Genomic DNA, 25,369 nt, shown 5'->3' on the forward strand with positions numbered 1-25,369 from the left:
GGCTAGGTCCCACACACCTTTTCTCTATATTTTGACGAGGGGTGAGACACACTTAAATGTGGGCATATGGATCACTATTTAGAATATAATTAAGAATTGTTCTGGTTCAGCGAAGTGGCGACGGTAGGTTCTCCACAGTCCATGATGCCACTATGCCTGGTAGTTGGCTGGGTTTCCTGTATCAGGCCCTCTCTTCCTCTTGCTGAACTACTGGTTACTGCCAAGGTATGGCTGTCACTGTTGCACCCTTAGGGATATCATGCCACGGGGGCCATTGTCGCTCATACTATCTTACCTGGGTAGGACTGTTGGTTACTTCATTCCTGTGAGTCTTGTGTAGTGCCTTCTAGTGCTATGGAAGCTAGTTCTTAGGGAGGAGGCTGCCAAGTCAGATCCAGCTCAGGTTCTCTGGGTCTTATGTCTTAAGTATGGTGGCTTCAGCAATAGGGACTTAACTTCCACTTCTAGGAGATCACCAAGGGCAGCAGTTATAGCCTATGATATTTTGAGAGTCTCTTGGACACCTACACCTGACCAACAAGTCAAAAGGGGAGTTTTTATGACTGGTGTTGAGGTTTTTGTTTGTCTTTGACTTTTGGGGTAGAGGAATGTTGTCATCCCAGATGGGAAAATTTTTATTTGAATTATAGATGTATATGGTTGTTACATGTATTATATGTAAATTAGGTAAATAGGTATATGGTTTCTTATGACTGATTCAAACATACCTACTCTTATTTCACCTCTTTCCTCAGATTCTCAAGAGAGGTTGCAATGTAAATGATAGAGATGGACTGACAGACATGACTCTGTTACATTACACTTGCAAGTCTGGGGCTCATGGCATCGGTGAGTATGTGGCTGGCCCCTCCTCACTCTGCATCTGTGCCTGTGTGATGTCTGCTGCCAGCCAGTGAGCTGGGCGGGGCACCCAGCTGACCATCTGTTGAGTATATGTGGATCCCTCCCCCACCTCCTGGGGAAGTCTTGATACCTGTGATTACGTCTCAACATTTTCTGCAGTAGGCTTTGTGCCTAACTGCCCAGTAGTTGAGATCCCACCCAAGAATCTTCCAGATGATTTCGTGAAGGCTGGGTCAAGGTCAGTTCTCTAGCATAGCAGTCCTTCAGGACTTTAGGGTATAGGCTTATCTCTGAGTTCTGTTCCTACTTATGAAACATGTGCGGCATATGTCCAAAATTGCTGCTCTTCGGTGCTTTACCAGGGAGTAACCTGCCTCTCTTACTAGATTATGTTGTGGTTGTCTGTCCTTGTTTCAGTAATCTGATACAGAACTTAGATTGTTAGTACCTTTTCTTCTTGTAATCTACAATGTGGCTATACTTCCATCAAATCAAAATGAATTTATAGTCTGAAAATGATAGCAAGACAAAACAGTAGCCCAAATATTTTTGCACTGAACTGACATTGTTCTTTTAATGTCGTCATTGTGGTCCATAGTATGGAGGTCTTAGTTCATTTAAATAATTTCTACCGTGCTCTTAGGCTGTCAGAATTTTACTCATAATCAGTAATGGCACTGTGAGCATCTTCACTGTGTTAATTCACACTCCTGATTGGGAGCGTTTGCTTGGGATTAACTCTTAAAAGGTAAGATTTTTTTGCAGTAAAAATGTAGGTCCAGTGTGATGTTTGCTTTAGCTTTTAAAGAAAGACATTAGAGATATATGCCCTGGGAATTAAAATATGCACAGAAGAAAAATAATTTGTTTCTTTTCCTCAGGTGATGTTGAGACAGCTGTAAAATTTGCAGCTCAACTTATTGATCTGGGAGCAGACGCGAGCTTGCGGAGTCGCTGGACAAACATGAACGCCTTGCATTACGCTGCATACTTTGATGTCCCAGAGCTTATAAGAGTGATTTTGAAGACATCGAAGCCAAAAGGCAAGTGCTGGCGGATGCCCGTTACCAACGGGTGTTCCATAATGACATCCGAGTCACTGTTGAGGGGGGCTTTCTCCTAATGCCCTTTGTTTTACTTCTGAAGTAGTTAAGAATTTCTTTACTGTCTTTTCACAAAGGCTTGGTTCAAAGGAAAACAAACAAACAAACAAGTGTTTTCTGGGCCTTCTTGTCTCTGCAGATCCCCAGTGTTGTGGGGATTTATTGTGGAGCCCTGTGGTGTGCTTTATAATTCTTTTGTCTTACTTGGGAAGCCAGGGATAGAGCAACAGAGTGTTTGGACTGGCATTGAAATATTGGGGAGGATGACTCCTTTTTTTGCTGATTTTATTGAGCTCTACATTTTTCTCTGTTCCCCTCCCTGCCTCTCCCCTCCCCTTCAACCCTCTCCCAAGTTTCCCATGCTCCCAATTTTCTCAGGAGATCTTGTCTTTTTCTACTTCCCATGTAGATTAGATCCATGTATGTCTCTCTTAGGGTCCTCATTGTTGTCTAGATTCTCTGGGATTGTGATTTGTGGACTGGTTTTCCTTGTTTTGTATTTAAAAACCACTTATGAGTGAGTACATATGATAACTGTCTTTCTGTGTCTGGGTTACCTCATTCAAAATAATGTTTTCTAGCTCCATCCATTTGCCTGCAAAATTCAAGATGTTATTTTTTTCTGCTGTGTAGTACTCCATTGTGTAAATGTACCACATTTTCCTTATCCATTCTTCAGTCGAGGGGCATTTAGGTTGTTTCCAGGTTCTGGCTATAACAAACAATGCTGCTATGAACATAGTTGAGCACATGTCCTTGTGGCACGATTGAGCATCCTTTGAATATATACCCAAATGTGGTCTTGAGGAAGGTTGTTTCCTAATTTTCTGAGAAATCGCCACACTGACATCCAAAGGGGCTGTACCAGTTTGCATTCCCACCAACAATGCAGAAGTGTTCCCTTTACCCTACAACCTCTCCACCATAACTTGTCATCAGTGTTTATGATCTTGGCCATTCTTACAGGTGTAAGTTGGAATCTGAGTTGTTTTGATTTGCATTTCTCTGCTGACTAAGGATGTTGAGCATTTCCTGAACTGTCTTTCAGTCATTTTAGATTCCTCTGTTGAAAGTTCTTTTTTTTTTTTTTTTGTGGGGTACTCTTTTATATGTCATTCCTCCCAGAATTTTTTTGATAAATTTTAGGGTGCCCCTACATGCTGATGGTGATATCCTAAAGTTGATGTTTTCTCTGGTTCTCCTCTATTAAGAGGAATAAGAGCAACAGAAGGAGTCTTCTAGCTTAGATAGAGTGCCCAGTGCCATCCCGTTTCAAAGACGTCTTAGAGAGACTCAAGAGCCAGTCCTCTCAGGAGGCTAGTTTCTAGAGTCTGCTTTGCACAATCATCTGGTCTCTTTTTAAAATTCTTTCTTTCCGTTTTGCGAGTGATGTTGGGGAGAGAGTCTCCCATGGCCCTGTGTTCAGTAGTGCAGGCCTGTGTTGTCACAGGTGTAGTCAAGCCAGTGTGGCCCCCTGCAGATAACGCACAACTGTGGAGCCAGAGACTGTTAAACCCTTGTAGGAAACATAACAAAATAGGATTCTCCATTCCAGATGATTTCCTGCTCAAGTATAATGCAATGTGATTTACTGTGATTAGAGTACATTTAAATTGCAAGGTTCCTTTTCTTACTGTGGGGTCCAAATTCGTCTGTCGAGTAGTGTCATGAATCAGTATGTAAGCGCTCCTATCTGCAGGGACTCGTTATTGTTTTGAGGATTCCACACAGGTATCTGTCTTTCTCTACAAAAGGCTGACTAGTAAATAGCTGTTTTAGCTTTCCAGAAATCTGGTGTCTGTCACAGCCACTCATTTCTGCAGGTGGAGCATGGGTGCAGGCTCAGAGAACGCGTCTGTGAATAAGTGTGCCTGCATTCCCATAAAAGTTTGAGAAACAGGGGCTAGGGTTCATTTGCTGACTCCTGTCCTAAAGCTGACTTCCTTACTGTGTCTTACAAGGTGCATTGCATTACAAGGAATGCGTAAGAGTGTGGTGAGCGACCATGGAAAGCTTGTCATTTCACAGACACGAATTACTGCTGTTCACTGCCTCTGCTGCAGATTATTTAGGATAGCTGGAAAACTCGTGGCTTATCACTCCATTTACAAGGAATTACACTGAAGTAGGAGGATATTCATTTGGCTATTTTAGACAAGTTATAATTATGGAGATTTGTCCCACTGTGAAATACTGCATCTGGGGGGCTAAGTCTCCAAAACGCTAAAATCCCCTCCTCAACCCCCCACCATTATCTTGTAAATTGTGACTGCTGAATTTAAAGTTTGAGTTAACATATTTTTTATGTTTAATTGTAGATGTGGATGCCACTTGCAGCGACTTTAATTTCGGGACAGCCCTGCATATTGCAGCGTATAACTTGTGTGCAGGAGCTGTGAAAACCTTACTGGAGCATGGAGCAAACCCCGCATTTAGGGTAAGAGGCTGAAGTAAGAGAATGAAACATGTCACGGTGTCTCCAACCAAGAGTTGAATTTGGGTGTTGTTATTTATCTCCCCACATCCTGTTTTCTCACTGGCCTACTGGACATCGTAGAATGTTTTCATTTGGTTACTGCCTCTCCTGCTTTAATATAATATGAACTCCTCATTAATCATATATATAACATAATATTATAAATATAATATTAACTCTCCTCAAGCAGATGATTAAAATTTTTCTGGAGATCCTGTTTGCAAGCGCCTCCTTGAGAGACCTAAGTGAGATTATTTTTTAGATGACAGGTTTTGAATTATATAAATACCATGTAACAAACTGGGTTTATAGCTGGCTATTTTATCTCGTCACAGATAAACTCCTTCTGGATACAGTCTCTCCTTAGGGAGAATGGAGCAAGTTTCTTGATTGCAGCTTAGGATGCAATCAATATTAGATAGACCGTTGTCTCTATTTCTGAAGTCTGAGTTGCCGCATGACCAGGCAGATGGCTGAGGTCATAGAACCAGTTTGGCAACTGTGGGACAGCAGAATGTAGTCTTGTGGCCCTTAATGACAGGACAGGTCCCGAGAGACATCATGGGGGAGGGAGGTTCTTTTCCTCTGTGCAAACTTGATTGAGGGAACTTATGAAAACTAAGGTAGCTGTGAAGTGGGGTCACTGTGTATATGGTCCCTGGTTGATGAAATGTCTGTAAGGAGTGTTCTTGGATGTAACTGGGTCTTGGATTGGGCAGCTAGGCGTCCTGCTACTTCACCGTGTTCATGTGTGGCCAAGGCATATCTCTCTGCCCTGGTACTGGCCCTTCTCAGTGTACAGAATGATTGCCTACCAGACCCCCTCCTCTTATCTCCTTTGCACCTCTGGGTAAATGCATCTTGTCAGTGAGGGTTCCCGCACCATCTTTATGTCACCAGCTCCCATACAGCCACCCAGGTGCCCATTTTCTCTGTGCCCTGGTGTCTTCCTACCACTCAGCTCCTGGTTAGCGCACCACATAATCTGTTGATGCTCTGGCTATCCCACAAGGGTGTGCCCTCTTGGAGGGCAGCAGAGTGTTTTTATTCCTTCACTGGTATCTTTAGCACCTAGAATGGTTCCTGGTACTGCAGAAGAGTTCATCGAGAAGATTTGAGTAAATAAATGGCTGTGTCTGACTTTAAAACCCTGCATTAAGAGTCGTAGGTGGTTCTCTAGTGCTCCGAGCACGTAAGAGCTAAGGATTTTTTCCCCTTGTCTCTGTGGTAGAATGATAAAGGACAGATCCCGGTGGATGTTGTTCCGGACCCAGTGGACATGCCTCTGGAGATGGCCGACGCTGCAGCAACTGCTAAGGAAATTAAGCAGATGCTCTTGGATGCGGCGCCTCTGTCCTGCTCCATCTCTAAGGCCGTGCTTCCAAGCAGTGATCATGCTACCAGCAAGGCCATGCTGGCATCTCTTGGCTTGAAGTTGGGAGACCGTGTTGTGATTGCAGGACAGAAGGTATAATAAGTCATTGCAGTCCCTGAAGTTATTCTTACTGTTGTCACCTCTGGTCTGTATCTAGGGGTTGTGTGCCACATGGTCACAATTTTGAGGTTTTTTTTGAAAAACTTTCAACACACATGGACAGACAGAAAAATACTTGCCTGAAAATGTGTAGTCTTTTTTTTTTTGAGACAGTTTCTCTGTGTAGCCCTGGGTGTCGTGGAACTCCCTTTGTATTCCAGGCTGGCCTCAAACTCAAAGGGATTCACCTGTCTTTGGCTCCCAAGTGCTGGATTTAAAGCTGTGCACCATCACCACCCAGTGAAAATATGAAATTTAAGTGTAAGTTTGCTTGTAGGAAGCAGTTTAAGAATATGAGGTGTCTGAACTTGATAGGAAAGTTCTCTATATGGGAAAAGTGGCATAGAGAACGGTTGACTGAATTTAGATGTGGGAGCTGAGAAATGGCCTCGCTCTGTCTGCTCTGGATCGTCCCTGCCAGTGGCACTTCTCCTGCCAACTGAGCGAAGAAGACCTTCATTACTGTTCTGTGTTTGCCTTTGAAATCTCACGAATAGGGAACATTCAGATACCACAAAACTTGCAGATGGGAGGTCAGCCAGTGCCTCTTTACATAAAGGCTTGATAGATAGGCAGAGCTGCAGTTCCTGTGTGACCTTCACTGTGACCTTTTCTCTCTCTCCTTTGATACCTCTTTTGGGGGCTTCCTCCTCCCTCCAGGGCTGGGACTTGAGCACAGTCTTGTGAAGTGTGGGAAGTGCTGGACCACTGAGCCACATGCCACTCATCAGCAGTGTTTATTTTTAGTTCTGAGGTAATAAGAAGCTCCAGGCGTGGAGTGGAACAGGGAACATGTGCCTGGATGTTAACCTTCCAAAAACTGCTTACATCTCAGTGTTCGGATGGATGATGAGGGCTTCTCAGAGAATCGTGAAGCTGAAGCTTGATCTAGCATGGGAAACTGGGTTGCAAAGAAACAACCACCGATTCGGATAAATGGAATTCACTCGTTACAAAGCAATAGGACGTTAGTTAGTTTTTCACAGGTTCAATTAAATGCCAGGAAATTGAATATATAAAATACATAGAATATATAGCTTTTAAGAAATTGTTATTGAACATCAAGTCTTTGTAGCATTCCTGTAATTGTGTCTTAGAGGGGCTTCGAAGAGTCGCAGTGTTTCAGAGATGGGTTTTCTTTGATGAGGACTGAGGACTACACTTAACTTGTGGGTATAAGAACAAATTTTAGATTGTTATTCTGGTTATGCTGGTTTACATATAAGTAACGTTGAACAGATAGATCAGTTTATATTTTGGAATATATATGTATAGACTCTTAATTTCTGTATAACAACAGTTAATGGAAGAAAAGACCATGAACTTGAAAGAGAACCAGGAGAAGTATATGAGAGAGTTTGGAGGGAGGAAAGGAATGGAAAATGATGTAATTTTATTATCTCAAAAATAAAAGAAAAAAGTTATTTTATTTACTTTTTGGTTGGATAATTTTACATTCAAGTAGAAGCATTTATTATGTAGCTGAGAATGATTTTGAACTCCAGATCGTCCATCTTCCCTAAAGCTGAGATTGTAGTGTTTCCAATACATTCAGCTAGTTTTGTGTTTACTGCGTGTTTGTGTGTGTGTGTGTGTGTGTGTGTGTGAGAGAGAGAGAGAGGGGGGGGGGAGGAGAGGATGTCTGTGTATATGTATATGTGCATAAACGTGGAATCCCGGAGGATGACTTTAGGTGTCTCCCTCGGTTGCACTCTGCTGTACTTCTTGAGACCCAGTCTCTGCTGAGCCTGTAGCTTGCTGATTCTGCTAGACAACTGTCCAGCAGCCCCAGGGATCCCTCTGTCTGCATCTTTCCAGAGTTGAAGTTATAGGCATGTACCACAGTGCTTGGCTTTTCAGTTTGGGTGGTGAACTTAAGTCTTTATGGTAAAAGATCATAAGCTCTCCTCGACCCCCTTGAGTTAATTTTTGAGAGGACGAACTATAGCTTGGGTTTGTTTCTTCTGTTTTTTAACCATGTGGTTGCTTCTTTCCTGCTATCCCATGCCTTGGGCTCTTCAAACATCCCATGGCCGTGTGTGTTAGGGTTTTTTTTTTCTGTGTTGATCCTGCCCTGTTCTGATGACTCCCCTGTCTTAAATGCCATCATCGCTTGCATTGGCAAACATCCAGCAGGTGTTAGGACTTCAATTTCCCTGCCAAACTGTTTTGATATTCTAGTTCCTTTCCTTTTAACATTTAAGTTTTAGAATTAGTTCCTTCATTTCTATATTAAAAAAAAACCCTTATGAGATTTTGAATTGAGTGTTGTTGAGTCTAGATTTGGTCAAGTATATTTTGCATCTTAAGCACAATATCTTCTTGTATTCATATGAGTTTTGAATTATTTAATCAACCTCCATGATTTTAACCATTTAAGTATTAAATTTGCTAGATTTAGACTTAATTTTTTGTGTGCTATTGTTGAAATTTCCTTTTCTGGTTGTTCATTTCTAGTATATGGAAATAGTTGATTTTTGAATATTGACCACCTGTCCTTAATTTTTTACTCTGTGGATTCTCTGTACAGAATCATCTTGTCTCCTCATCCTTCTTCTGGTCTTTCCCCTCCTCTCTCCCCCTTTCTCCAAGTGAGGTCGCATTATATTGCTAGCTGTGGTTTTAGTGTAGACGTCTTTTGTTAAGTTGAAGAGGTCCTCAGCTGCCAAGTTGTGCCTTCTCTTTAAGCTGTCGTCATGGAAGGGTGTTGCAGTTGGTTGCAGGCATCTTTTCTGTCTTTCCCTTCAGTGTGTGGACGGGAGGATTGTGTTGGGTAATTCCCTCCATGACATCTTTGCATCCCTTCATCACCATGTAGCAGTCTACTTATTGCTGTCGGATTGACTCTAAATTGAAGATGCCTATGTTTGTGCTCTAGAGGGATATACATGTAGTTGCTTGTGTCTTTGGCCATTTTTAATGTCAAGGTTATGTTGGTTTCCTAAAATGCCTTGGGAATCAGTCCCTTCATTTAAATTCTGGAAGAGCTTGTACAAAATTTGTTTTTGTTAAGACATTTTTGGTAAAATTCGTCATCGGAGCTATCTGTTCTTGGGAGCTTTTTTCTTTTTTCAGTTTTAAATCACAAATTCAGGCATTAATTGCATTTTGAGAGTCTGTATCTTCCAAGGAACTGAAATGTTTAATAGCACCTGTGAGATGAATGGGCAGGCAGCGCTGTTCGTAATATCGGCTCATTTTCTCAAATATTGGCCGCTATGTCCCCCTTTTGTTGGTGATGTTGGCAATTTGTGTCTTTTAGCTCTCTCTCTCTTTTTTAAAATATGGCTTTTGTATAGAGGTTTAGTAATTTTAATTTTCAAAAAAATGTGTTATTGGTTTTATTGATTTTCTGTATTATTTTTATGTTCTCAGTTTATTTGAATATTTATTAGTTTCTCTCTCTGGCTTTGGGTCTTAATCTTAGTTTGCTGAGGTGGAAATTTAGACACTTTGTTTTTGGCTATTTCTAAGGTGCACGCTCATATTCTGATAGACTAATTTTCATTCAAATATTTTAAAAAAATTTTCCTTCTGATTTTCCTCTCCTTCACCATGGGTTATTTATAGGTACTTGGTACAATTACATGTATCCAGAGAGTATCATGTATCTCTCTGCTAATGGTTTCTAGTTTAACTCTGTTATGGTTCGAAAACATATTATATGTGATTTCTATTCTTTCTTAAAATTTAACCAGGCAGTGGTAGCACACATCTTTAATCCCAGCACTTGGGAGGTAGAGGCAGGCGGATCTCTATAAGTTCGAGGCCAGCCTGGTCAACAAAACAAGTTCCACGACAGCCAGGACTACACAGAGAAACCCTGTCTCAAAACAAAACAAGAAAAACAACAAAACAAACAAAAAATAAAATTTAAAATTTATTTTTTATTGCATGTGTCTGGGTGTTTTGCCTGCATGAATGTATACGCACCACCTGTGTACCTGGTACCCACGGAGGTTAGACATGTACAATGGATTTCCTGGAATTGAAGTAACAGACAGTTGTGAGCTGTCTTGTGGGTGTGGGTGTTGAGCCATCTCTCCAGCTCTGCTCTTTGGCACTTATATGCTCTGTTTTGGGTGGGGTACTCTATAGATAGCAGTTTAGTTGAGTTGGTTTATAGCTGGCTTCCTTTTTCTCTATGTATCGTCACTGATTTCTGGCCTGCTCTTGGTAACTGAGAGAGGTGAGCTGGATCCCATTGCAACATGGACTTTTCTTTCCAGTTCTACTGGGAAAGAACATCACCTAGGAAGGATCCCATGTCTTCCTGGTAAACTCCTTTGCCATTAAAAAAGTCTTGGCAAAATTGTTTTTTTATTCAAAAGTCTACTTCGAAAGACTTACAAAGTACTATTGCTAAGAAAAGGGCAGTTAGAAGTACTAATAAGACTGAAAACCAGTTTTATGTTTTCTCTAGGTCGGGACATTAAGATTTTGTGGAACAACTGAATTTGCAAGTGGGCAGTGGGCTGGCGTTGAGCTGGATGAGCCAGAAGGAAAAAACAATGGAAGTGTTGGGAGAGTCCAGTACTTCAAATGTGCTCCCAAATATGGTAAGGTTGAACCACGTTCTGCCCCTGATCAGTTCTGCTTCATCCTTTCTTTTAGTTTATATAGGAGGGTGTGGACTGAGGCTATTTTCCATGCAGGAGCTGGTATATCTTGTTTCCATTGATGGGAATGATTTAAAGGAGGGGATGGTTGGAGGAGGAAGGTCCTTGAGAAGTTGAAAGGGTTGTGCCAGGGTTAGCCTGGCATCAGTCCAGGCATGGCTCACTCTCCCTAAGGAGAGCGATTCTGGGAAGATGTTTCTGTTTTCTCAGAAAATGAGAAGTGAGGTCATTTTCTGATGTAAGGAGAGGACCTGGGGGTGGATGGAGGTGGGAGAGAGGAGGATGGAGGTGGGCAGTGAGGAGAGGAACTCGATCAGGTCAGGGCAGTGCAGGGGGCAGCCACGGGATGCCAGAGACCGACTGTAGACTTGGGGACACAAATGTAGAGAAGTTAGCGGCTGCAAGGCTAGGTCCTCTTCTTGTCAAGGTTTGTCACACTGTTTGGGAATGGGTGCTGACGAAGAACAGAGTCTGGTTTACCCAGTTGTTCTTTCAGAATATTCTACTAGAAGAAGTCTGCAAGAGAGCTGAGGACAGACAAGCAGACTGAGTAGAGGGATGGATGTTAGAATCCAGGGTGGTCAGGGAGAAGAGCCCACATGCTGGGATCTGTGGTTCCCGATCCAGGGACCTGATTCCAGGTTGGAGCATGCAGCGATGCTGTGGTGGTTTAGAGAACCAGTTCACAGGAGTCACAGGCATCTGGTACTGGTGGTGAATGGAGAGTATGCTGGGATTGGCTTGTTCTTTCAGGGAGGGAATTTCTGCCTCTCTGCCCTGGGACTCACTGGGACTGATTGTGCGTGCACACCAGTGTGCATGTAGAGGCCAGAGGTGGTGTTCCGCTGGCTCTTGGGACTCAGCTACTCTGGTTGGCCAGCCCTGAGCCCTGGGGAACCTCCTGTTTTCTGCCCCAAGGCATTGGGATTACAGTCACATGCTCACATGTTGTGTTGGTGCTGGGTGTTAAACTCACATCCTAACACAATTCCCAGTTGAGCTGTCTATTCACCTTCTCTGGGGTGGTTTTGAGGGGCAGACAGTTGAGTAGGTGGGGGGCTGTGAAAGGAAGCAGTTGAGGTGGGCGGGCCTGCTGCTTAGCGTGTCTGTGAGCACAGTTAGGCAGCAGGTTCTGTAGCCCGGTTAGCAGCCAGGTTCTGTAGATCTGCATGTGGTGGTATCAGGCCACAGGGAGGGACTTGGCTCTCTGGAGCCAGCAAGCCATGAGGGACGTGAGAAGATGGAAAAGCGGTGAGAACGGCTTTGACTCTGTCCCTGAGCTGGGACAGTCCTTTCTCTTCCTTACAAACGTTTGTCTGAATGCCTTCCCTCTGCCCTCTTCCCTCCTCACATCCCCCTGTTCTGCTTTCTCTTTCCTTCACACACTCAGACATGCTGAGGTTGGTCTGCTGTTCTCACTATGTTGTTGTTTTTCCTCCTCTCTGACATTACCTGCATGGTTGCCCAGCTCAGCTGGAAGGGGGCAGCACCCTGATGAGAATTGTGGGCTTTCATTACTGACTCTTCCTCAGCTTCAGGTTGGGGCTGTGTGATCCTCGGTCTGGCTCCTATAAAATGGGAGAGGGCCCGAGGCTTAGGTGAGGTGAGGATAAAGTATACTGGGCGATATAAGCTACCTGGGTGGGGACTGTCAGCACAGAGCTGCCGGCTGCTTAGCTGGCGCCTGTCAGGTTATATAATTAGTCCTGGTTTCTCTCTGTCACACACTTAGGGTAGACCCTTGTCCTTGCCTATTTATACTTTTTGCTTATAAAAATGCTCAGTGTGTAAGACATAAAAGTCATAAAACAGGAGAAGGAAGAAAATAGAAATCACTTGCATATTTTTGATATGTTTTAAACTTTTAAAATGTTTTTCTTTGAAAATTTTACATATTTAATCAATGTATTTTGATCATCTCAGCCCACTGTTCCTCTCTCTGGCTCTCATAGATTTTATATATGTATGTATACATATATATTTGTTATATATTCTACATTTTAACTGGATATCTTATTATAATTTGTGTAAGTTTTTAAATATTCCTCAAAAATGTGATTTTTAAAAACCGGCTTCTTTTCCTTTAAGTTTTCCAATTTGATGGGTTAAAAACTTGTTTTTCATTCCTATTTCTCAGATTATGATGAGACAAAAAATTTTTAATTTTAGTTTTATGTATATATTCATTGTGTGTGTGTGTGTATGTGTGTGTGTGTGTGTGTGTGTGTGTGTGTGTGTGTGTAGGACAGAGGTTAACTTTGGGTATTGTTCCTCAGGAACCATCTTGTTTTTTGAAGCAGGGTCTCTTTCTGGCTGGAGCTCACTGATTTGTTGAGGCTGGCTGACCAGCAATCCCCAGAGATCTGCCTGTCTTCTGGGGTTGTAGGCATGTGCTTTCAGACATGTTATGTTTGTATAGCAAGCACTTTACCAACTAAGCTATCTTCCCAGCCTTGTGCAAGAAGATCCTAAATACTTTGTTGTGCCTTGTGTAAGAGAGAAACACACACACACACACACACACACACACACACACACACAGAGAGAGAGAGAGAGAGAGAGAGAGAGAGAGAGAGAGAGAGACAGTGACAGAGACAGGAGAGAGGGAGACAGAGTTATTTGGCTCCTGTATATACATGGTTGTCTATTTAAACTGAAATATTAGTGTTTAGGAACTGCTGAGAGTTTAAAAAAAATTCATTTTTCCAATTTGGTATTCGGGTTTGAACTTTACTCACAATCTATTATGACATTTAATATACAGCTAAATATTTTTCCTTTATGATGATTATATTTTATTTTTATTCCTTAATAAATGTAATATATAATTGTTCTTGATGATATATAATTCAAGAGCTAGTTATAAATTACATATTTTATTCATGTGGAAATGTTTATATTTTTCTGCACATAATTATGGATCCCATTAGGAGCTTTGCTGGAACAGGGTCAGGGGTTTAGTCTGAATTTTTCTCTGATGACTACTTTTGGCAGCCAAGCTCAGAACAGGATCACAGACTTTTAGTCACGCATTGGGTCGGTGTCAGTCAGATTTGTGGTGAGGTTGCTGGCATGGGCTCATGGGCTCACTGGAAGGACAGGCAAGCTTGGTAAAGCAGAGCTGGGAGCCTTGGGTTTCTGCTTCTGGACCTTAAATAATCAGAGGCAGGTTGGGATGTGGGGGCCATAATTTAAAAATTAAGGTCATGCTCCTGCTGAGTAATCTTGGTGTACTGAGTGAGGTCATTGCTAAGGTGCCTGAGGTGGAGGGCAGTGCAGGTGGGGATTCTCTCCTTCATTCCTGCCTCTGGTTTTGTGCTGTGTTTATACACTGAGTTGGGGTCAGTGCTGTGGTTCATCCCAGGATCACTGTGTTCAGTTTGTTTGCGCTAGCTATACTAGTTTGTTAAGTTGTAGCCTCTTAGTAATTGATTTAATAGTGTTGTGCTTTCCAGTAATTACCAGAGTAAACACTCTAACTTGATAGACTGTCAGGCTTATTGGAAAGAAACAAGCCTTCCTTCCCCCTGACACGTGCTCTTCGGAAGCAAGAACCTCTGTGGAAGTCCCCAAGCTGTATCTTCTGATAGCAGATCAATGCTTGTGTTTGTAAATAATCCATATAAATGGCTCATTCTCTTAGACACCTCTCCACTTTGTTCTGTAAAGGGAAAGATTTGGTGCTATTGCTTTGTCCAGCCAGTTTCTTTCTTAGTTTATGCCCCCGTTTTGGTAGAGCACATCCTTCAGTAGCTTCCTGAAAGAAGTCTCAGGCGTAAAATAAGAACCCCCCATTCTGACAACATTTATTTCTACTGTTTGCTGAGGTAGTTAGGGAGGAGGAGCTGCAGACTGATCGTAAAACGTGTCCCCTTAGTATTTAAGACAGTATTATCTAGTGTAGAACTTGGCAAGCTGGAGAGGCCAGACAGTGACTCCTTGGTAGGCCTCATGGTCTCTGTTGTGATGCCCAGTGCCGCTGTTACTGTGAGTGAGCAGCACAGACAGTGTGAGCAGATTGTCGTGGCTCTGTACCAGGACAACGCCGGAGCCTAGCGGTGGCCAGGATGCGTCTCTCACCCACCATAGTTTGCCAGCTGCTTTCCCGAGCTTCTCCGGCTGCCGATTAGGAGTTTCAGGCTGTCTTTTTTTCCTCCACTCAGAAGCTTCCATTTTCTTCATTAAAAAGTAAATTTCTCTTATAATTTATACCATTTTTATTTGTTGCTGACATTTTTAATGGGGTCGAACACATTAGACGAGCTGTGTGTATCTGAGAAGTCACTGCTCTTCTTTTAAAAGGAATGGCCATGTGCTTCTTTTTGGTCAACCTTACAGTTGGGTCAGCTTCTGGGGAAAGCCAGTGAGCATGCTGGGTTACCAGGCAGCGAGGGAGCCTGCTCACTGTTTTCCCAGCCACAACTTCAAATGTAGTCATGGTTTGCCCAAGTGACTTGATTAATAATAATAATGATAAAGGAAGACAAACAAGATCAGTGCAAATGAGGAATTGTGTGAATATAATTTTTTTAAGTCATTAGAATTAAATATTTTATTATCCTTTGTGTAGAAGGAGCTGCAGGCTGTGTTCCCGCCCAGCTCCTGCATGGCTAGCTTTACACCCGAAATAACAACACACAAATTGTATTCTTTTAAACACTGCTTGGCCCATTAGCTCTAGCCTCTCACTGGCTAATTCTCACATCTTGATTAACCCATTTCTAATTATCTGTGTAGCACCACGAGGTGGTGCCTTACCAGGAAGGATCTTAACCTGCGTCCATCTTGGAGAGGAGAGCTATAGTATCTGCTTCACTGCCTTCTTCCTCCCAGCATTCTGTTCTGTCTTCCCCGCCTACCTATGTTTTGACCTATCAGGCCAAGTAATTTTCTTTATTAATTAACCAATGAAAGCAACAGATAGACAGATGATCCTCCTCCATCACCTTTGAAACAAATGTATTTCTATATGGAAAGTTCCTTTGGAGATTACAAAAAAAAAAAAAAAACCCACACATTTTCCCTCAAATTAAGACAAGAAGGAACCTTGACTGGGTGCAGCCTCAGTTAATGGAGCACTTACTGAACTGCTTGAGGCTTGGATTTCATCTTGGCACCACATAAATGCATGAAGGTACTTAGGAAGCAGAGGCAGGAGGATCAGAAATTTAAGTCCATCCATGGATACATAGCCAGTTTCAGGTCATCATGGGTTACATGAAACTTTATCTCATAATAAAAACGAAAGAAAGCAGGTCACTTATTGAGCGTCATGTATGATGTTACTGACAAATCAAATTAGAAGTAAAGTTTGTACTCTATTTTCATATATATGTTCTAATTTTCAGTTCTTTGGTTTGATTGCCTGTATTCACACAAAGTTTCCCACGGATATAATTTTATACTGTAATAATAATATTTTTTCCTTTTTACATTTGTGTATTGTGTGTATGTGTGTGGGTGTGTGCATGCCTGCATGTGCACATTTTAGTGTACCATGGTGTATGGAGGTCAGAGGACAGTTTGTAGGAGTTGATTCTCTTCTACTATGTGGTCCCCAGGGATTGAAGTCAGGTTGTCAGGCTTGGTGGCCTTTATCGTTTTTCTTTTTTATTTTCGAGACAGGGTTTCTCCGTAGCTTTTGGTTCCTGTCCTGGAACTAGCTCTTCTAGACCAGGCTGGCCTCGAACTCACAGAGATCCGTCTGCCTCTGCCTCCCGAGTGCTGGGATTAAAGGTGTGCGCCACCACCGCCTGGCTCTTGGTGTCCTTTATGAGTCTTCTTACTGGCCTGGTTTTTAAATTTCTTGACTGTGTTTCATGAATGACTCTGTCTTCACTGTCTTGCTTGTTGGTGGTGATGCAGCACAGCAGAATTCATTAATGTGTGGTTTCAGTTCCCCATGGTCAACCACATTATAGTACAGTGCCATAAGATATCCCAGGGTCAGGGGCCACCACATCCTTTTAACAGTCATCGCTGATAGCACCTTGTTAGCTAGCTGGTCTATGCTATGATTGGCCAGTGTTGATTTTCTACTGTACTTGGTTTCTAAATTACATTTTAATGCCTGGGTAGGAAAAACATAGTTTATGCAGAACACCCTGAACGTATCTGGGCAGATAGAGGGGCTGCTATAGCTCACAGATGGGGTCAATTTTGTTTGTCTTGTTGCCAGACAATTACTTTTTTCCTAGATTTTATTTTCTCCAAAAAGTATCCCTGGAACATGGTTAGAGGTCAGTATGTTTTGATAAGCTAGAAAGTGTGCCTCTTGCGGTCCTTTTTTTTTTATACAAGCATAGCCTCACAGCCCGTGTGCACACCTCTAAGTTTATTTCCTTAAAATTAATTCCATGAGGAGGATTAGGTAAGAATTCCCGAGTTCCAGAAAGTGTAGAAACACATATACACAGAGTAGAATATTTCCTTCTTCAAACCTTGTCAGATTTAATCGTATCGTTGCCATCATCCTCACTGTCAAGTTTTGTTCTCTCTCTCTCCTTTCCCTCTTGGTGCACAATTTGCAACGAAAAGAAATTTGAATAGAAAGTCAAGGACAACCTCAGGTCAGTGGCATGAAAGATAATTACAAATATGTTCTAAAGGTCAGGAAAATCAAGAGAAGGTCATGCAGAGTCCAAAGGAGAAAGGAACACCAAAGGTTTTCAGGGAAGCACGGCAGCTGGCACTTCTCAGCTGTGGGCAGAGTGCTCACACCCTGCTTTAACAGATCACGTTCTATATGATGTGTGTTTGTTAGATTGTAAACACTCAGAGTGTACTGTACACATTATGACTTTGTTTTCTTTTTAAGTGTGTTAGGGAGACAATCTTGGCATATAGAGTTCGTATTCACTCTCCTCAATGTCTGTGTGTACTTACTCAAACTGGATATTTTATTGCCTCCATAAACTCTTTAGTGGGATTTTATATTCCCAACTGCTATAGGTCGTCAGTCCCCTGTCTCTGTTCACCTCCCTTCCTCAGTACACACTGTGTTGCTTCTGATTGGCAGGAATTGAGGGCTAGGCCTTTGGGGAAGATTATGTTATACAAACAGATTTATTGTGTCTGTACTGTGTGTAAGGGACTGTAATTAGTTAGAGTGGGAGAATACAGGCAAGAGCAGCATTTGAATTTGTCTTTCAAAGGTGTGCAGTACAGAAGGAAGAGGAGACAGGGTATGAAGAGCCACAGTGTGGGAGGATGACATGAAGTGGCGTGGCTTACGCTGTGTAATTGTTTATTCTCAGTCACTTAGAGAAGATGGTAACTTCTACACATTTCTTCTTCCCCTGAGCCTCACTCCACAGTTGATTATGTATCTCTTGTGTGCTTCCTAAGTTCTTATGTAGTTAGCCTTTGCACTAGATGATTGTACAGTCTCTGAGGGTGAGTACCATGTCTCCTTACAAGATGTGTGGTAGGTACTAAACAGAGCCTGAGTTAGAGCAGTTAGCATTTGCCCTGTGTTTGAAATTATTCAGTCATTCCACACTAACTACAATTCTGTTTTTGCCCTCAGGTATTTTTGCGCCCCTTTCAAAGATAAGTAAAGTAAAAGAGGGAAAGAAAAATACCACACACACTCTTTCCATGAGAGCGGCACCACACGTCCGATCCCAGAAGGTTGATGTAGCTCACGTCACGTCCAAAGTGAATTCTGGTAGGTCAAGCTGGGACAATCATGCCCGCCTAGACTATATTTCAGATTGTATTTGTGGCATTTATGGTGTTCAAACTGCTTTACTCTTTTTGTTAGTCCACCGCACAAGCCAAACCTCACAAAACCAAGGCTCTGTGTTTTCAGTCTCAGTTGTGAATAAGGACACAAGTCCTGGGAGTGTTGGTTCAGCTTCATCCTTTCCTACTTTCTGTGTGCTTCTAACACTCCATGGTCAGCCTCAGTGCTGGGTTTTATGCCTCCAGCGAGTTCCTGCTCCTTGCTTCTTCTGGATGTCCTTTTGTTGCTGGATGGGGCCTCTTTTCTGCTCCTCTGGTTGGCTGTGCTTTGCTGACCCTCTGTCCTGCTCCACGCACGCACGTGCTCACTCTCCCTCTGCCTCTCCTCACCTGTGGGTGTCCCTCAGAGGTCCTTGCTGTTCCTCACTCCATACAGACCCTGCTCCTCGCTGAGAAATCCAACTTGTTTAACCTCTTTGTTCTCCAACCGTGTATGTGTATTCTTATAATCTGTACAGTCCGGTTGTTATCTTGCCCATTGATTGCTTTATTTGTGTAAATCTTTTGTGCTTTCAGTCAAATTCTAAATTCAAGTAGACCGTGAGAATAATTTGTGATATAGTATTCATAGGAGCACATAACACAAAATAGGTACTCAGTAAATATCTGTTAACCCATTGGTAGCTGGAGCAGGAAGGCTTTCCACCATCTAAAAGGATGTTGTCCAGATGTGCAGTGTGTCTTTTCTGTTCTACTTGTTTGCTCAAGGGCCCTCGGTTGTTCTTCATAATTAAGAAAGAATCTTGCTCTCAGCATAGAGAAAAGCCTCCTTCCTATCTTAAAGATTGTTGTCCCCCTTCTTTGGGACCCCTGTAAGTCCCACTTGTTACATAGTTTAGAATGTGTTCTTAAGTCTCTTTTAAAAATAGATATACTAAAGTTTAAGCTGATATCACATTTAATCTTTCTACCAATTTAAAAGAGCTGACATTGTTACAGCCATCTTTAATTATATGCTTGGAATATTTTTCTGTTTAGTAGGATAATTTAAAATATCTTAATATGGCTGTAAAGTTTTTATCTATAGATATTCTTGATACTTCATATCTGGGATTACATAATGAGATCTTACCCTCAAAAAATCCAAACCAAAATACTTTAGAGAGTATATCACAGTCATGTTCTCAGGATGAAAATTAAGGTGCAATAAATGAGCTTAGGGCACAAAGAAAAAAGCAAGAAAATTAAGATGAGCTCTCTTAAAACAAGCTTCAGGAGAAACAAAAAGAAGATTGAAATGCTGTGCATGTGTGTATGAACATGTGTGTGTGTGTGCGTGCGCATACACACACACACACACACACACACACACACACACACTGATGGCAAGTATACATTAGTGGCTGAGAACAATGCACGTGTCCTGGTTGGGACATTGTTCTATAGTTTGTGAAATGCTGTTTTAAGGGGAAGCTGGGCAGATACACAAAAAGATCTTTATATCATTTTTAAAACTTCATGTTCAGTCATCTTGATGACAGTTCAGCTGAAAGGACCAAATGGAACTCTAGGGCTGGAAAATGAAATCACTGGGAATTGCACTCCGCAGGTTGTCTTCCCTCGTTGCAGCTGCTGTGGCATCTCATGCCCTCCTTGGGCCACTGGAGCAATTGCCCTTGGCCCCTGCTTCTAGCCTTCCTTCCCCTTCCTTCTTGCTGTGGCCACTGAAGAAATATCACATAACTGGACTGTCTATCCAGACTAGTCCTCCCTTTCAAGTCCAGGACAAGACTCATTCTGGACAGGCTATTCCCGCCTGTCCTCTCTACAGGGGAGTTGCAGCACCCACCTTCCCTCTAATCCTTCCACCCCTTCAATTCTCTCCCCTTTCCTCTCCAGTCTTCCCCCTCCCCCCTCAAATCCTCTGCCCTTTCCCCCCACCCCCCTTCTCTTGAAGACCTAGGAATTGAACTTGCAATGCGAGGCAAGCACTATCCAGTTGGGCAACCCCCTTAGCCAGGCACTGGCCCCTCTGAGGTTTACTGTTATCTGCTTGTTCAGTTTCCCTCATCTGAGTCCCCAGAGGACTCCTTTCCAGACAAGCTTCCCATATGCCGCGCCATTCTGTGAGATTTTTCTCTCTGACTTCCCAAGAATTCTTACTCTCACTTCTTCCTACCAGACCTCTACTCTGGGGGAAGACGTTCGACCCACTGCAGCCCCAGTTCGGTGAGATCTTGAGGAGCCCCTGGCTCTTTGCAGAGCTTCCACGGCTTCCTCCCTCGCTGGACCTTGGGATGAACAGTGTCCTCACACACAGTCACTGGTTGTCAGGTCTTTGGCCGTGTTAAGCCGAGAACTTTTCAGGGAGAGGACTGTGTATGGATTCAGCTTGTAGACAAGTCCCCTGGGAGAGTTCTTCACTCCAAATATTGACTGGAAATACAAGTGTGGAGATCCATTTAGTTTCTTTAAATAAGTTGATACGATTGATAAGAAAGTCTTATCCAACAACTGTTATTTATTATTAAGAGCTTTTCTATCCCTGCCCCTCCTGCCCAGATGGGATTGTTGTGGGAATTGGATGTAGTAGGAAACAATGTTATATAATCTGTTTTCAAGTCCTTCTCAGCCATATCTCAGCACTGACAGGTTTGCCACGCCCTCTGGTGTGACAGAGAAGTTCTGAGCAATCCTATTAACCATCAGTTATAATGCTTCAGATATTTTAGGGATGATTAGTGGGGCAGCGCTGGGGGAAGTTCTTAGATGTACTGCAAATACAGCCTCTTCTTTTTTCTTAGTTTCGCAGAGCTGGAGTCTAGAACTCGGTAGGTGCTGTGCACTGAGCAGTGTGTCCAGCTCCTTTTTACTCCCTTAAACATTGAGGTGCTGGTTCCTTCTGTCTGTGAAAGTGTATTCACCGTGTTTTTAGAAGTGACTAAGTAGTCGTGCACGTCTTCAATCCCAGCACTTGGGTGGCAGAGGTAGACAGATCTCTGTGAGTTCTGGGAGACTAGGTCCCCTGGTCTACAGAGTGAGTTCCTGGATACCAGAGCTTCATAGACAAACCCTGTCTCAAAACAAAACAAGTCACAAAAGAAGTGGGAAAGATTTAGATATTGAGAGATGCATATACTTTACAGAAAATACATTTTTCTTGCTTAATGTTAGCAAAATTGTCTTTTTCTGAAATCATTTCTGTCCTTATTCACCAGGATTGATGCCATCAAAAAAGGAGAATGCTTCAGAGTCCACACTCTCCTTGCCTCCCAGTGAAGAGCTGAAGACTGCACCAGAAAATGATGGTACTGTAACCCTCACTCCTGGGCCATCACTGCAGAACAGCTTACAGACTCATGTTAAAGCCGTGAAGGAAAAACCCCTTTAAAACTACAGACTACCGTAACCCGTTTCTTACCATGTGTAAAGAACTACCAGTTTAGCAGTAGACGTGGCAGCTGTCCAGGGTCTGCAGGGAAGACCCTCTGCAGTCTTACTCACCTTCAGGTTGAATACAGATGCTTTAAGGTTAAAAATGTTGTCACCTTAAGACATGGTGGTGTGCGTGTGTGTGTGTGTGTGTGTGTGTGTGTGCTTGTGTCTCTGAAGGGGCTCTATCACAGTTTCCCCTAAGGACAGTAGAGAGTGTTTGGGGGTTAGATTAGCTTCCATTAGTTGATAGGGTGACACCCCTACATACAATAGTTCACCGTGAATCCTTAAACTTTTCTGCTTGTATAAACAACGATCTGCTTGGTGTGTAAGCAGCTGTGCGTTTGGGTGAAATCAGGCATTTAAACTGACACTAGCTAATCCACAGTCGAGGAGACTGAGTGAAGCGTCTTAGAAGCGTTTGCTCAGAAAACATCTTAGTAGTCCCTTTCTTTTCTTTTGTTTGCTTTTTTGTTTTTTATTTTTAAAACATTTCATGTATGATTCTTTCCTGTTCCCCTATCAGCTCCCCAGCCTGGGTCCATCAGCAGCTCCTCCTCCACATCCTCGCTGGACCACAAGCAGAGTCACCCCAAGAAGCAGCTGACTACAAGCAGCAGCAATGGCAAGAAAACCCTCAGCAAAAGCCCCTCTCTCCCATCCAGAGCCAGTGCTGGTATCTATGGCTTTTTCAACCAGGCTTTCTTGGTGTTTTTTATCTTGGTTTGTTTGTAAGTGGATTTGCTCTTTTTAATGTGTAGAAGGAGCCCTTCACCCTTCACCTTTTACCCTTCACCTTTCCCCCAGTTCCCTTCCCCCACTCCCCTTCCCTTTTCCCCTGCCCTGCTTCAGTCCGTCTCCCCTCTCCCACTTCTCCCTTCCTCCCAGGTAGACTGAGCTGTGCTTTTTGGGTGGCACCATGCAGGACCCCTTTACCACTGTACCCCTTGGCTTCAGTCACACCAGAGTTTCTTGCTGTGCCCCCGCCCCCAGCCTCCAGTCAGGACTCCTGGCTCTGCAGTTGGAGTACAGAAGCTGCATTCTGTCATCTAATCCAGCTCTCTCATGTGCTGTCCTATCAGCTTCCTCTTTAGAAAGGTGTCTTCGCTCTGCTTTTGCCAAGGTCGTTTCTGACATGTTCAGGAGAGGCTCAGGGTGGCTCCAGGTCGACAGTGTTGTGGAGGGGACCACTCTCCCTCCATGTGTGAGGATGAGGAAAGCGCCATGGCAGGCTTCCAACTGAAGTCCACCTACATGGTCTCAAACCCTGTCTGCCTTGCCCTGTAGGAGAGTGGAACCATTTTTTTTTTTTTTTTTGGTGTAGATTGTTCTAAACAATTCTCACGATGGCCACCACTTAATACCTGCACAGAACCAGTGTTTTATCATAGAAAGTGTTCAGGACAGTGGTTTTGGTTTTGGCTTTTCTTTGTTTTCTGTTTAAAAATACATTTTGGGGAGGCTGGAAGTTTGGTTCAGTTTTCAGGTGCTTGCCTAACACAGTGAGGGTGTGGGTTCAATCCTCACCCCAGAAAAGCAAAACCCCAAGCCACCTATTGGTGGTGTGGAGTCCCCAAAGCCTCAGCAGTGACCCTAATACAGTAACCCTAGAAGCCAGGTCTGAAACATGGGGAACCTGGAAGTTGGGCTTGGAGTTAGTTCTGGAGTACAATTGCCTTCCCTCTCCAACTCCCTGGCCACTTTAGCCACCTTCTCTTCTGAGTCCTGAGAACCCTCCTGGTGTTATTTTATTTGCATTTAAAATACTCTTGTATTTGGAGTTTAGACTTTTGACCTTTACTGGATTTTAGAATTTATATGAGTGTAGATTTATGCCCTGCCCCCAACAAGCGGTTCTAGTGTGACTGTGTACTTACCTTTTCCTTTTGATAATCTGAGGATTGTGTTGTCCTAATAATAGTGAGGACGAAGGTAAGGATCAGAATGAAAAAAGTCACCTTTCCCGGGGAAAGAGCAGAGAACGGGAGGTGTCTGTGACTGTGTCAGAGACAGTTCCATAAACTTTTCTAGAGTGAGTCTGTTTTTTTTTTTTTCCTGTGGATTTTTGCACTGAGAGGAGGGTAGATGGCAGAGCTCAGATTAGGCCGGAGGGACAGTAAATGGGAGCAGAAAGAAAGGGCCAGGAGGGGGGAAGGGTGGGAGGAGGGCTTCACTCTGGACCTTGACTGAGCTGCAAAGGCAGTGGGCAGCCCTGAGGTGTCCTGGCCCTGGGACTGGGTGTCAGTCTGACTGTGGCACCTGTGAGCTGTGCACCTGTCTTGGTTGACTCCTAAGGTGAAGCTTTACTCCTCCTCGTACCTTTTATGAGGAGCACGGTGTAAACTGTAGAGTGAGCTGCAGAGTTTGGTGACGAGGTCTGGGCTTCACGGGGGCCCAGGCGTCCTTGACTCCATCTTCACAGGCTCGTGTTTTCTCCTGTGCTTTCAGTCCCGCTCCGTGGTTGACCCTCCCAGGCCTCACTTAATGTTCTCAAGGCCTTCTCGGATGGGGGCTGTTACACTGTACTTGTTACCAATAGGACAGGGCCCAGGATTCCACCTTCTGGATTTGAACAGCTTTGAGACAGTATTTCTCAAAGACCAGATACTAGACAGTGAGCATTTTAGGGCTAGTTTTGGATTGAGCCTAAGGAAACAAGCTAGGGCAATCAGGACCAGTCAAACGTTGGGAATTCCTTACCCCAAATGTGTCCTGTTTGGGGTATTGGAATATTTATGCAACCTACTGTTTGACCATCTCTAACCAGAAGCTCTGAAGTCTTAAATCCTTCAAAATCCGAAGCTCTGAGAGGTGGCTCTCTGATCTGAATGTGAACTTGAGGACGTTCAGACTTTGGAACACGACATTTTGGGTTGTTCAGTGTGGTCTGCTCAGCCTGTGGTAGTTTCAGCTGCAGCTACATTCTTGTGTATCACTTACGCCGGGTCTGGGTAAATACAGCAGCTCTGCTTCATACAACTCGGGATTGGCCCGCTGGTCACACCTGTCCTACCACTTGGTTTCACATGTTCTTCCTGTGTTGTCTGTATTTACTTCCATGCCGTAGCATTGAAGGCAGGTCACCATGACGGAGGAACGGCTTGCACAGCTCTGGTTCTTCGCATGCAGTGCTCTGTTGGAGCAGAGAATACACCTGGCTGTGGTAGTGGAATTGAGTCTTTCCTAGTGGTTTCCTCAGGGAATCCATACTTGCTCTGAGTGCCTTGACCTCCTGGGCGAGGGTCACTGCTGTGTCGAATGCATAATGAAATACCCAACTAGCCAGATGAGTGATATTTTTAAACTAATGTGCTTTTTGAGTTTTCCCCCCTTTGTTTTCTTTCCTCTTTCCCTTCCTTCCCAAATCTCCAACCCACCACTTGAACAGGTTTGAATTCTTCAGCACCATCTGCGGCAAGTAGCGCCCGCCGTGATGGAGAACTCCGCCTTGGAGAGAGAGTGTTGGTGGTGGGCCAGAGAGTGGGCACCATTAAGTTCTTTGGGACAACAAACTTCGCTCCAGGTAATGACATGAATGGCCTTGGCTCAACATGAGTTCTGTAGCAAAGACTTAAAATTTCAGCAGCAGGTGTGGTTAGTCACCAGGAGTTGTCACTTCCCGCTTCTACAGGATGACAGCCAGGCAGAAGGC

At 43.5% G+C, this 25,369-nt stretch overlaps 1 protein-coding gene across 1 annotated transcript in view; it reads left to right on the top strand.

The window, feature by feature from the left end:
* Positions 1 to 25,369, top strand: part of Clip4 (CAP-Gly domain containing linker protein family member 4) — a 69,329-nt gene that overhangs the window by 19,062 nt on the left and 24,898 nt on the right. The window contains exons 4-12 of the mRNA XM_041631279.1: positions 756 to 849; positions 1,746 to 1,907; positions 4,286 to 4,404; positions 5,675 to 5,911; positions 10,401 to 10,536; positions 18,125 to 18,265; positions 21,501 to 21,590; positions 22,244 to 22,393; positions 25,106 to 25,240. Coding sequence (XP_041487213.1) covers positions 756 to 849; positions 1,746 to 1,907; positions 4,286 to 4,404; positions 5,675 to 5,911; positions 10,401 to 10,536; positions 18,125 to 18,265; positions 21,501 to 21,590; positions 22,244 to 22,393; positions 25,106 to 25,240 — 1,264 coding nt within the window. The remainder of the gene's footprint in view (positions 1 to 755; positions 850 to 1,745; positions 1,908 to 4,285; positions 4,405 to 5,674; positions 5,912 to 10,400; positions 10,537 to 18,124; positions 18,266 to 21,500; positions 21,591 to 22,243; positions 22,394 to 25,105; positions 25,241 to 25,369) is intronic.

Source organism: Microtus oregoni, unplaced genomic scaffold (genome assembly GCF_018167655.1).
Source record: "Microtus oregoni isolate MIOR12 unplaced genomic scaffold, Mior012 000036F_ref0000092, whole genome shotgun sequence".
In the NCBI taxonomy this organism is placed as follows: domain Eukaryota; kingdom Metazoa; phylum Chordata; class Mammalia; order Rodentia; family Cricetidae; genus Microtus; species Microtus oregoni.